The sequence below is a fragment of the Bos indicus x Bos taurus genome, chromosome 11 (assembly GCF_003369695.1).
Source record: "Bos indicus x Bos taurus breed Angus x Brahman F1 hybrid chromosome 11, Bos_hybrid_MaternalHap_v2.0, whole genome shotgun sequence".
Classification (NCBI taxonomy): domain Eukaryota; kingdom Metazoa; phylum Chordata; class Mammalia; order Artiodactyla; family Bovidae; genus Bos; species Bos indicus x Bos taurus.
The window spans coordinates 20,327,692-20,341,656 of NC_040086.1; the positions used below are offsets into that span (position 1 = coordinate 20,327,692).

The window sequence follows — 13,965 nt, forward strand, 5'->3', positions numbered from 1 at the left end:
ATCGATTTGTGTTTCACATTGTTTTTTTATTCCGTATAACTTTTTAATTAAAAAACAGTTCAAATCTGGTAAGTTAATAAAATTTAATAAGTTCAAAAGTCAATTTTATCTTAATTTTTAGAATTTATTATGATGTACCTACTAGATTTAAGAATTCTCATTCAATTAAATTTAGTAATAGAGGTTTAGGCTGATGGAAAAGAAAAATTAAAACTTTGATTTGAGAAGCAATGGGTGAAATTTAGGTTGACTGATTCCATAGTCAATTGTAATAAAATATCATGAAAATGTCTTATTGTGCTGGAATTTTTCTCAATATGTTAAGACTTTTTCTCATTCATTGAGCATAAATGACAGACCATGGCCTCCAGGCCAAATGCAACTGCCTGCTTTTGTAAATAAAACTTTATTGGAGCACAGCCATCCCTGTGCATTTGTACATAGCACTGATGTTGAATAGTTGTAACAGAGTCTGATCCCACAACCTAAAATGTTTACTACCTAACCCTGAAGCGAAAGTTTGTTGACCCATGGTTTACAGGGTGCTGTGATGCTTTATAAGCCTTCAGTCTGAAATAAAAGAGCAATCATTAGAAATAATTTCACTGATATCAAGGGAATAATTGAAAAATAAATGTTATTTTAAAAACTTGTTTTTCATCTTCATATTTTCCAAGTGAAATTGCCTTGTATCTCTAAAGCTACATAAGCCTTCTGTAAAATTCTATTGTTTTTGTTGTACCAGTCTAAAATACTTCTAGAATCAAGAGAGCAAAATTACCAATGGATCCGCAGTTTGTTAGCAATCAGGCCTGACCTTAATTATAAATAATGCCTTACATATTCATTGTGCTCTACTGTTCACAAATTATATCCACATGCATGTTTTGCAGAACAACCTGTTTCCGTTTTATGGAAAGTGTAAGCAAGGCAGTCTGTGTGTGTCGTGTTTGTGTGTGGGGGCTGGTATATGTGTGTGCCATGTGGTGTTGTGATTAGTAACCAAGAGTCACACGATAACTGGGGAAAATAAAAGCCAGATCTTATATTTGTATATACTCACTATTTCATCTTTTACATTACTTTTCCTCTGCTTTTTCACAGTATAAATAGCATTGGCACTAAATCAAAAGTGCTTCTTGGAGTTGATTTAATAGTTGCTTACTAGTTGTTGAGACAGGGCTGCTTGTCAATTATTAAAATATTTGCTATACATGCAAAGAAAATACAGAATTTTTGTTAAAGCAAATATAGTTAGAACAACCTCTAGATGGAGGTCATAGACCATATTGTATATAGTTTCTTACTTGTTCCCATCAACCTAAGAGTTTACAAAGTAAAATTTTAAATTACATTTTTCAAGACAAACAGTATCAAAAAGAACAACATGTAGATATAGGTGAGATTGATTGCCAGAAAAGAAATGATGATTCTTTTGGGAAAAGTGGTCAGGTGAACTTTGAATTTATGGTTTGTAAGAAGATAAATAATACTTTAAAGAAACAGACTTTAAAAAAAAGTGAGACTCTGGTGACAGATTATTTTATAAGGGAAAATGCACATATTTCATGTTATGGTTTTCATAAGTCATGTTTTTTTCCTTTTTTCCCCTTCACTTAGAGTAACTTGTAAAGAATGTGCTGAAAGAACTCTGTAAAAGCTAGATCAGATGTGCATAAGCTTTTCTGATATTTCAGAAAACAGATGATTTATTCCACCACTATAGATCAATGAACATAGAATCTTTTCCTTTGACTCCAGCATGAATAGTTGATTTGGTTTTCTGTGAATGATGAAGTTCAAGTAGATCCAACATAGATTTTTCTAAAAATGTGACATCATCTGTTTTTTCTTTGCTAATGAATAGAGTAGGGAAATTAAGCTAATTATCTGGATTTAAGGAAAGCATGAAGACAAGTTCACCTGTAATCTTCTTGGAGACGATGTTAAAATACAGGCAAGATTCTGGGTTACCTGTGCTGTGAGAATGGTTTGAGCCTCAATTATTCAACAGAATATCTGTTGACTATCATTATCCTATCATTCCAGATCTGAATCTTAGACACTAGTGTGTTCAGTCATTTGTTTCAGTGAGTGAAGATGTGGAAGGTATTCTTATAAAGGTTGCAGCTGGCACAAAATTAGGAGAAACAGGATGGATGATGGATGACAGGAGTAATTAAAAGCTTTTCACATATGGAAAAGAGATACTAAAAAAGATGTGAATTAACAGGGATAAATATGAAAGGAGGGATGGAGAGAAAAATGTCAAAATTCAAGGACATGAGGGAAAAACAGATGGAAATTAGAAGGGAGCATGAGTGTAGTTAACAATAATGTATTAATATTGGTTCATTATAAAATTTTTCAATATCGTATATCAATATTGCTACAGTTTTGATGGGCTTCCCAGGTGGCTTAGTGGTAAAGAATGTGCCTGCCAATGCAGGAGATGCAGGTTCAATCCCTAGGTTGGGAAGATCCCCTGGAGAAGGAAATGGTAACCCAATCCGGTGTTCTTGCCTGGGAAATCCCATGGACAGAGGAGCTTGATGGACTACAGTCCATGCGGTCGCAAAAGAGTCAGGCATGACTGAGTGACTAAATAACAACACTTATGATAAATGGATTATAGCAATTTAAGATACTATTTAAATATAGTAATTTAAATAATATCTCCTAATATAGGTAAGTTCTCAGCTCACCTTTAATAGGTTGCTTTTGTCATAACTCTTGCTTTTACTGTTAGGATGTTATTGATTTTCCAGTGAAAATTAAGAGGTCAAAAAAGTTATAACTGAAAAGTGGCCATTTTATTGGTTGTGCATAAGTTTTTGTGAATTGTGTGATCTTCTGTGTCCAGGAATGGTCTGACTATTCCAAATTAAGAAAATTGTTCTCTTCAACTTCTTATTTGAACGTTCATATGCATATTCACAGAACCAATAAGCTAAATAACACCCAAAATTGCATTTTCCACTTCAGTTATGACAATGTAAGTGAAAACTAGGACCTACTTTTGAAATACTGATATTTAGGTAAATGAATATTTTGCCTCAGACAGAAAAACTCTAAATACTTTTGTACAGAAATAGTCTGAATGTAAAAAGTAATATATGCCCAATTTTTAGAGGAAGCAGTTTGCTGAACAAATATTGTATCCAATTTACAGTCAAGTAATTATTGATGTAAATTTTATATTCCTAATGGAAAAAAAGTAAAGAATTCATGAGATGCAATATTGTAGTAGTGTGTTTCCAATGAAGGATTGAAGGGCATGGGGAATTTTTGAAAAAACATAGTCTAAAATTATCTTTGATTTTAGTATTTTTTAAAAATTTTTATTAGTTTTTGTTTTTAGTGATGATATTTATTTTAATTTTCAAATGACATTAAAGGGAACCGTGAACTTTTTATTTTTATGAAAAAGAAATAGGAATCCGTTGACACAGTATATTTTTCAGTTTAATACTTTAAATTTGATTAGACTTTCCTGAGAGTCTCTTAGTGACTTTGATGTTGATTGTGATAGCAGCAGCTCATCTTTCTTGAAACTCACTCGTGCTGGGCACTATTCTAAGCAATTACATTTTAGATATTTTACCCTCAGCACTTACACAAGATAAAAGGTGTTAGTATCCCAAGTTATAGATGAGGAAACTGGCTTCATGTTTATGTCAAGTATTTATTATTTTTAGGGTCCTTGCATCTATATGAATACTTTTGTTAAATATTAATGAATAGTTTAGATATATTTTTTAAATGTTAAATTTCATGCTATTTCATTAAAAGTTTACACAGTATCCACTGTTTTTATCCTTTTCAGGTATGCAGTTTTGTGTGGCTATGTATCTGAGTTTGAGGGCTTACAAAACAAAATTAACTATGGATATCGCTTCAAGGTATTTCTTGATATTAAAAATGTTCTAATGTAGCTTGTTAATGTTCCATTAAAAAGTATAAATCAAATTATTCAACAAATTTATCTCTAGGAATTCATCTTTTTTACTTAAATGAAATGTCAGTTTTTAAAAGTACTGTGCCAAAAAGAATCAAGCTCTTTGGTTGATTAAAAATTATTATTATTATTATAGAACCTGAAAGAAGTCACAAAGTAGATGAGTATTGTTTTTCTAAAGGCAAAGTCTTAGCCTTTTGGTCATGAGCTCACCTACATCATAAACATGGCTGGAATTAATTCATTAACATTTTCTACAAATTAATTTGTTAGGAGGGGTAGAATTCAATGTAGGGCTTAAATTTGCCATGATAGATGAGTAAAATGAGTAATAAGCATACTCGTTATTTATAATGTGCCTATAGTTATAGTCACAGTGGTTACAGGACTGGAAAAGATCAATTTTCATTCCAATCCAAGAAGTGCAATGCCAAAGAATGTTCAAGCTACCATACAGTTGCACTCATTTCACATGCTAGCAAAGTTATGTTTAGACTCCTTCAATTTAGGCTTCAGCAGTACGTGAACCGAGAACTCCCAGATGTACAAGCTGGGTTTCAAAGAGGCAGAGGAACCAGAGACCGAATTGCCAACATTTGTTACGTTTTGGAGAAAGCAAGGGAGATCCAGAAAAATATCTACTTCTGCTTCATTGACTGTGCTAAAAGCTTTGACTGTGTGGTTCAGCAACTGGAAAGTTTTCAAAGAGATGGGAGTGCCAGACCACCTTACCTGTCTCCTGAGAAACCTGTTTGTGGGTCAAGAAGCAACAGTTAGAATTGGACATGGAATAACTGACTGGTTCAAAATTGGGAAAGGAGTACATCAAGACTGTATATTGTCACCCTGCTTATTTAACTTCTTTGTAAAGTCATCATGTGTAATACTGGACTGGATGAATCACAAGCTGGAATCAAGATTTCTGGGAGAAATATCCACAAGCTCAGATATGATGATACTGCTCTAATGAAAGTGAAGAGAATCTAAAGAGCCTCTTGATAAGGGTGAAATAGGAGAGTGAAAAAGCTGGCTTGAAACTCACCATTCAAAAAACTAAGATCATGGCATCCGATCTCATTACTTCATGGCAAATAGATGGGGAAAAAATGGAAACAGTGACAGATTTTATTTTCTTGGGCTCTAAATGCAGATGGGCTCTAGATTGGCTCTAAATGGGCTCACTGCAGATGGTGACTGCAGCCATGAAATGAAAAGATGCTTGCTTCTTGGAAGAAAAGCTAAGACAAACCCAGACAGCATATTAAAAAGCAGACACCACACTGCCAGCAAAGGTCTGTATAGGCAAAGCTGTGGTTTTTCCAGTAGTCATGTGTGGTTGTGAGAATTGGACCATAAAGAAGGCTGAGTGCTGAAGAACTGATACTTTTGAATTGCGGTGTTGGAAAAGACTCTTGAGAGTCTCTTGAACTGCAAGGAGATCCAGCCGGCCAATCCTAAATGAGATCAAACCTGACTATTCACTGGAAGGGCTGATGCTGGAGCTGAAGCTCCAGTACTTTGGCTACCCGATGCGAAGAACTGACTCACTGGAAAAGCCTCTGATGCCTGGCAAGATTGAAGGGAAAAGGAGAAGAGGGCAGCCCAGGATAAGATGGTTAGATAGCGTCACTAACTCAATGGACATGAATTTGAGCAAACTCCAGGAGACGGTGTAGGACAGAGGAGCCTGGCACGCTATAGTCCATGGGTCACAAAGCATAGATATGACTTAGCAACTGAACAGCAACAGTAAATAGTTATAGTCACTCAGTAAATAACCCCTCAGGGTCAATAATTGTAAGGATGGGCAAAGAGTTCTTTGTTTTCCAGCTCCCTATAACCATTTGACAATGTTAAGTGGGTAGATTCCTCTATCACCTAGTTCTGCTCTTCTTTTTCTCCATTATACCCACATCATTTGACAATCAGTAAGTATTAGGTAGGCAAGTCATGGGCAGACAAAAATGCGACTTGGATGTTTTCTCTTTTTAAAGTGACATCCTCTGTAGCCTTATTAAATCATAATCACACTTCTAGTTGTGAGCATTTTGATGATTGGATTATTGATAAGCTTAGTTCTATTAATGATAAAGGAAGAAGCAACATCATAAAGTCCCTTTGAAATTGTTAGGCAGAGTTCCATTCAGCACTGCCTGAAACTTGGGAGATGAAATTTTTTTTTTAAATTTTCTTTCAGGAACATCTAGATAAAGCAATCGAATTTTTACCTGAAGAACCCTTTTTGTATTACCTCAAAGGAAGATACTGTTACGCTGTAAGTTGAATGCTTCTATCTGTAAATCTTATTTGAATATACTATGATTATATGATAGATTTTCAGTGGCTTACTCTTGTTTTATGTAGTGCCTGCTATGGAGAAAATTGTGAAATCAGTACATATTTTATGAGTTTATAAATTTAACATGTTATATAAATATATGTTGCATTACATATAATATGCTCGGTTGCTTTAGTTGTGTCTGACTCTTTTCGACACCATGCCCTGTAGCCCATCAGGCTCCTTTGTCCATGGGATTCTCAAGGCAAGAATACTGGAGTGGGTTGCCATGCCCTCCTCCAGGAGATCTTCCTGACTCAGGAATTGAACCCACATCTCCTGAATCACCTGCATTGCTGGCGATTCTAAACTGCTGAGCTAGTAGGAAGGGCCACATACGCTGTTTGATTTTATCAATGTATATGTCCTTTTTCTTTACTGCCTTTCCCTTTTCCCTAGAAGTAGTCACAGTGCTTCCCTTTATATGTGCTTTCTCAGATGGTGATCAGCCACCTACACCCGTGTACCCTAGATTGATGCACTGCTCTCTGTTTTGTGAGAGGATTTTTTCACATATCCGAATTTACTGAGCATAAATTATGTGCTCACTGGCCAGAAGGTACATAAAAAACCATCCTTATCTTCAAGGAACTTAATTTAGACGGGCACCTAATATGTATAGAAATAAATCAAAGCAGCTGGTAAGTCTGAGACCCAGTGTGTTAAATGACACTCATCTACAGAAAGTTAACAAAATGTGAAAGTATATCTTAACAGCTGCATTAAAAATTGCCCCAAAGAGAAATGCTATTTCTGAATGAGAAAATTGGGGTAGGCAGAAGAAGCAGCTTTTTTTAATTGTGGCTTATAGAGGATTAGAGATAAGGCAGGAGGTTTTACTTTTAATCAGCACCTGCTGTGTATGTCACGTGTGCATTTTATACTTTATATTTCTTATCACATTTCATCCTTTTAAGAGTAAGGAGTTTCTATTATGCCAGTTTTAAATATTTTAAAAAAAATAGTGTCATGACGGTAAGGGACTCCCCTGACTTAAAAATCGGTGACCCAGACTCATAGGAGCCTGGAGCTAGAATGTACACTATTGGATTAGGCTTAAAAAAAAAAAAAAAAAAAAAAACCAAAAACCCAAGAAGGAAAATTTAATTCCAAATGGAACCTGATCTTCATGCCACAGACAAATGGCAGAAGCTAATGCTAATCCTCCCTGGAGGACTGTACCTTCACACACAAACCTTAGAACATTCTTACAGAGTTGAGCTCATATCATACTCAAAAATAACAGAGTACATACAAGGAAACAAGCCATCATAAATGGCAGTCAACAGAACAGACAAACAGAAAGAATAGAGGTACATCTGAAAGGACTTCAGATTTTGCAAACATGGAATACAGAGTTTTAAACAGCTATCTATGTATTGTGTTCCTAAAAATAAAATGAATTAGGGGAAAATGGATAAGGAGCATGAGATTACAAAAGTGATCAGGTAGATATGAAAAAGATGGAACAATTTTTGATATATCTATGTATATCAAAAATACTAGAGTGAGTAGCTGTCCCTTTCTCTAGGGGATCTTCCCAACCCAGGGATCAGATCCAGGTCTCTTGCACTGCAGGTGGATTCCTTACCATCTGAGCCACGAGGGAAGCCCAAGAGTACTGGAGTGGGTAGCCTACCCTTTCTCCAGGGGATCTTCCCAACCCAGGAGTCAAACCAGGGTCTCCTGCATTGCAGGAGGATTCTTTACCAGCTGAGCTACCAGGGAAGCCCCATATAATGTGTTCCTAAAAATAAAATGAATCAGGGGAAAATGGATAAAGAACATGAGACTACAAAAATGATCAGGTAGATATGAAAAAAAGAAACAATTCTTATGTATATTTTTGTATATAACATTTTTATATATAATTGTATATACAGTTTTTTATATACATTACCATATGTAAAATAGATAGCTAGTGGGAAATTGCTGTATAGAACAGGCAGCTCAATCCAGTGCTCTGTGAGCCAGATGGGTGGGATGGGGGTGAGGGAGTGGGAGGGAGGTTCAAGAGGGAGTGGATACATGTATACATATGGCTGATTCACATTGTTGAAAGGCAAAAACCAATACAACATTGTAAAGCAATTATCCTCCAATTAAAAAATAGATTTTAAAAAGAAGTATATTATTGTGATTAAAAGAAAATTCAGTGGAAGGATTTAGTAGTAGATTGGAGAAGGAAATGGCAACCCACTCCAGTGTTCTTGCCTGGAGAATCCCAGGGACGGGGGAGCCTGGTAGGCTGCCGTCTATGGGGTCGCATAGAGCCGGACACGACTGAAGCGACTTAGCAGCAGCATAACCCAGTAGATCCTGACATCCTCCCCTAGCTCTGCTCTTGCAATGATGCGCCCTCTTCTGGCTGATTCAGGGATGGCGACCCCTGGGGTCTGAGGAGTTGAAACAGTGAAAAAGCAGTGAAAAGGCAACGGATGGAATGGAAGAACATATTTTCAAATCATATTCTTGGTATATATCGTATACTTGGGGCTTCCCTGGTGGCTCAGCTGGTAAAGAACTCGCCTGCCAATGCAGAAGACACAAGAGACGCGGGTTCCATCCCTGGGTCTGGAAGATCCTCTGAAGAAGGAAATGGCAACCCACTCCAGTGTTCTTGCCTGGAGAATCCCAGGGACGGGGGAGCCTGGTAGGCTGCCGTCTATGAGGTCGCACAGAGCCAGACACGACTGAAGCGACTTAGCAGCAGCAGGCACTGCTAAAGAGAGAATTAACGACCTTTAGGATAAATCTGAAAACATTGCCAGGAAGCAGCACAGAGGAACAGACAAAATATGAAGGGAAAATCAAAAGACACGGAAGGGACGTAAGGACACTACATAGTGGTGGATTTCCACCCCCTCTCATGATAATAGAACAAGAGACAAAAAAAGTGCTAGTAAGTATCTGAAACATTGATTGGAGCCTCACATTTAATAATTTTGATCTAATAAACATAGATGAAAACATGTATCTAGCCAAAGAGGACATACATTTTTCAAGCGTATGCAGGATGTTTACAAAATTGACCATACATGAGATCATGAAACAAGTCAGAATTGATATCATATAGCTTTTCTGATCATAAAGCAATTATATCAGTATTAGAAATTCAGAAGCAAAACATTAATCTCAAAAACCATTAATTTTGAATTAGAAATAATAGGAAATGATAAATAAGGAGATGCCATTTTATTCCCATTTGATAAAACTTTATTAATATGAGATGTTTCAAAAATATGGAGTAACAGAAATTCTTACACTGTTGTGGGGGCACAAATTGATAGAACCATCTTAGAAACAATTGGGTATTATCTCTTGAATTTGATTGCTTGTTTACTATATGACACTGGTACCTACCCTATAGAAACTCTTGCAAATGTGCATTAGAAGGATATATAAGAATGGTTACTGTAGCAGCCTTGTTTCTGAGAGCGAAAAAATGGAAAAAGACCCAAATGTCCACTGAAAAAAAGAGTGCGTGAAAAATCACTGATGTACGTTTAAATGATGGACTGTCTTGGAGTTGTTTAAATGACTGAACTTCAATTACTCTAGATGAACTCTTAAAACCTATAATGTTAAGAGAAAACAACAAGTCAAAGAAGGAGATGAACAAGATATCTTCTTTTTCTTGTTCAAAAAAGAAAAAAGAAGCATAGCAATAAAGTAACATTATGTAGGAAAGCCAGGGAATAGTTCTGGGGGGATAGTATTACTTTTGAAGTATGGTCGACTTACAGTTATTATCTTAGTTTCAGGAGTAGAACGTGGTGAATGCAGTTTTTATAGATTGTGCGTGTGTGCTCAGTTGGTTCGTGTCAGACTCCTTGTGATGCCATGGACTGTGGCCCACCAGGGTCTTCTGTCCATAGGATTTCCCAGGCAAGAATTCTGGAGTGGGTTATCATGCCCTCCTCCAGGGGATCTTCCTGACCTGGGGATTTAGCCAGAGTCTCTTACATCTCCTGCATTGGTAGACAAGTTCTTTACCACTAGTGCTACCTGGGAAGCTGCTGGTATGGATTATACTACATTTAAAGTTATAAAATATTGACTGTATCCCCTGTGCTATATGGTGTATCCTTATAGCTTACATATGTTAATAGTTACATAATATCAATAGTTCATACCTCCTTTTTTTTAAACTGAGCTATAGTTGACATACAATATTATGTAAGCTTCAGATGTACAACATAGTATTTCACACTGCTTAAAGGTTACATTCCATTTGAAGTTATTTTAAAATATTTATAGAATAATTTTTAAAAATGGCTACCTTCTTAAAGGAAGTCAGTCCTGAATATTCATTGGAAGGACTGATGCTGAAGGTGAAACTCCAATACTTTGGCCACCTGGTGCGAAGAGCTGACTCATTGGAAAAGACCCTGATGCTGGGAAGATTGAAGGCAGGAGGAGAAGGGGCCGACAGGGGATGAGATGGTTGGATGGCATCACCAACTCAATGGACATGAGTTTGAGTAAACTCCAGGAGTTGGTGATGGACGGGGAGGCCTGGCGTGCTGCAGTCCATGGGGTTGCAAAGAGTCAGACACGACTGAGTGACTGAACTGAACTGAATTGAATGGCTACCTCAGAGGCCTGGCATGCTACATTCCATAGGGTAGCAAAGAGCCGGACACGACTGGGCAACAAAACAACAGCTACCTAGAACCCTTGAAAATGGCATTGAGAAGGAAGGCACTCGATGGGGTTATGGAGAGCATAGTTCTCCTTTTAAGTACTCATTTCTGAATCCCTTTAATCTTTTATATTATATATTTACTATTCATGTTTGTTAAAAGTGAAAAAATTTAAAAAGAAGCAAAAAACAAATGACAATATGAGATTTAATTTTGGTGGTTGTTGCTTTTTAAAAAATTCCCCTGAATTACAAATGCATACACCGGGCCCTCACAGCACACTCCTTCTGGATTGAGGAACCTTGGCCTGTTTACATTTCTGAGCTGCTGTGATCTGGTCAGGTTGGGAGCATGGCAAAGGCAGAGTCCTGTAGCTGCTGTATTCTGTACAAGGAAATGCTGTTCATCATCTCACAATCAAGAATCACGTGAACAAACAGGACCAGCATCATTCCCCACCCCTACCCGCTCTGCCTTTCTTTGGACACAAGCCTGCTTAAGAGTATTTCAGATTGGTTTGGTAACCAGTGCTTTTAGAGCTCATGGTTTGTTAGAATTATGAAAAAGGAAGGCAAGATACTAATACCATAAGGTTATATCTCTCGTGTATATAACATGGATATATATTTATATATATTATATTGTATGCATTTCGGACTCTTTTGTTGACTATGAGGGCTACTCCATTTCTTCTAAGGGATTCTTGCCCACAGTACTAGAAATAATGGTCATCTGAATTAAATTCGCCATTCCAGTCCATTTTACTTCCCTGATTCCTAAAATATTGATGTTCACTCTTGCCATCTGCTGCTTGACCACTTCCAATTTACCTTGATTCATGATCAGAATAGAACAGAATGATCTCTATTCATTTCCAAGGCAAACCATTCAATATCACAGTAATCCAAGTCTATGCCCTAACTAGTAATGCTGAAGAAGCTGAAGTTGAATATTTCTTTGAAGACCTATAAGACCTTCTAGAACACCCAAAAAAGATGTCCGTTCATTTTGGGGACAGGAATGCAAAAGTAGGAAGTCAAGAGATACCTGGAGTAACAGGCAAATTTGGCCTTGGAATACAAAATGGATCAGGGCAAAGGCCAACAGAGTTTTGCCAAGAGAAGGCACTGATCATAGCAAACACCTTCTTCCAATAACACAAGAGAAGACTCTACACATGGATATCACCAGATGGTCAATACCGAAATCAGATTGATTATATTTTTTGCAGCCAAAGATGGAGAAGCTCTATACAGTCAGCAAAAACAAGACTGGGAGCTGACTGTGGCTCAGATCATGAACTCCTTCTTGCCAAAATCAGACTTAAATCGAAGAAAGTAGGGGAAACCACTAGACCATTCAGGCATGATCTGAATCAAATCCCTTATGATTATACAGTGGAAGTGAGAAATAGATTCAAGGGATTAGATCTGATAGACAGAGTACCTGAAGAACTATGGATGGAGGTTTGTGACATTGTACAGAAGGCAGTGATCAAGACCATCCCCAAGAAGAAGAAATGCAAAAAGGCCAAATAGTTGTCTGAGGAGGCCTTACAGATAGCTGAGAAAAGAGAAGTGAAAGGCAAAGGAGAAAAGGAAAGATATACCCATTTGAACGCAAAGTTCCAAAGAATAGCAAGGAGAGATAAGAGAGCCTTCTTCAGCGATCAATGCAAAGAAATAGAGGAAAACAATAGAAGGAGAAAGACTAGAGATCTCTTCAGGAAAATTAGAGATACTAAGGTAACATTTCATGCAAAGTTGGGCTCAATAAAGGACAGAAATGGTATGGACCTAACAGAAGCAGAAGATATTAAGAAGAGGTGGCAAGAACACACAGAGAAACTGTACAAAAAAGATCTTCATGACCCAGATAATCATGATGGTGTGATCACTCACCTAGAGCCAGACATCCTGGAATGTGAAATCAAGTGGGCCTTAGGAAGCATCATTACGAGCAAAGCTAGTGGAGGTGATGGAATCCCAGCTGAGCTATTTCAAATCCTAAAGGATGATGCTGTGAAAGTGCTGCACTCAATATGCCAGCAAATTTGGAAAACTCAGCAGTGGCCACAGGACTGGAAAAGGTCAGTTTTCATTCCAATCCCAAAGAAAGGCAATGCCAAAGAATGCTCAAACTACCACACAATCTCACATGCTAGCAAAGTAATGCTCAAAATTCTCCAAGCCAGGCTTCAACAGTATGTGAACTGTGAACTTCCAGATGTTCAAGCTGGATTTAAAAAAGGCAGAGGAACCAGAGATCAAGTTGCCAACATCTGCTGGATCATCAAAAAAGAAAGAGAGTTCCAGAAAAACATCTACTTCTGTTTATTGACTATGCCAAAGCCTTTGACTGTGTGGATCACAACAAACTGTGGAAAATTCTGAAAGAGATGGGAATACCAGACAACCTGACCTGCCTCCTGAGAAATCTGTATGCAGGTCAGGAAGCAACAGTTAGAACTGGACATGGAGCAACAGACTGGTTCCAAATCAGGAAAGGAGTACGTCAAGGCTGTATATTGTCACCCTGCTTATTTAACTTACATGCAGAGTACATCATGCGAAGTGCCAGACTGGATGAAGTACAAGCTGGAATCAAGATTGCTGGGAGAAATATCAATATCTTCAGATATGCAGATGACACCACCCATATGGCAGAAAGTGAAGAACTAAAGAGCCTCTTGATGAAAGTCAAAGAGGAGAGTGAAAAAGTTGACTTAAAACTCAACATTCAAAAATCTGAGATCATGGCATCTGGTCCCATCACTTCTTGGCAAATAGATGGGGAAGCAATGCAAACAGTAAGAGACTTTATGTTGGGGGGGTCTCCAAAATCACTGCAGATGGTAACTTCAGCCATGAAATTAAAAGACGCTTGCTCCTTGGAAAAAAGGCTATGGCCAACCTAGACAGCATATTAAAGAGCAGAGATGGTACTTTGCCAACAAGGGTTTGTCTAGTCAAAGCAATGGTTTTTCCAGTAGTCATGTACGGATGTGAGAATTGGACTACAAA

General features: G+C 37.4%; 1 protein-coding gene across 6 annotated transcripts in view; it reads left to right on the top strand.

Annotated features, from left to right (window-relative positions):
• Positions 1 to 13,965, top strand: part of RMDN2 (regulator of microtubule dynamics 2) — a 70,296-nt gene that overhangs the window by 31,941 nt on the left and 24,390 nt on the right. For all 6 annotated transcript variants that reach the window (XM_027555029.1, XM_027555027.1, XM_027555026.1 and 3 more), the window contains exons 6-7: positions 3,827 to 3,902; positions 6,156 to 6,233. In XM_027555029.1, the coding sequence (XP_027410830.1) occupies positions 3,827 to 3,902; positions 6,156 to 6,233 (154 nt within the window). The remainder of the gene's footprint in view (positions 1 to 3,826; positions 3,903 to 6,155; positions 6,234 to 13,965) is intronic.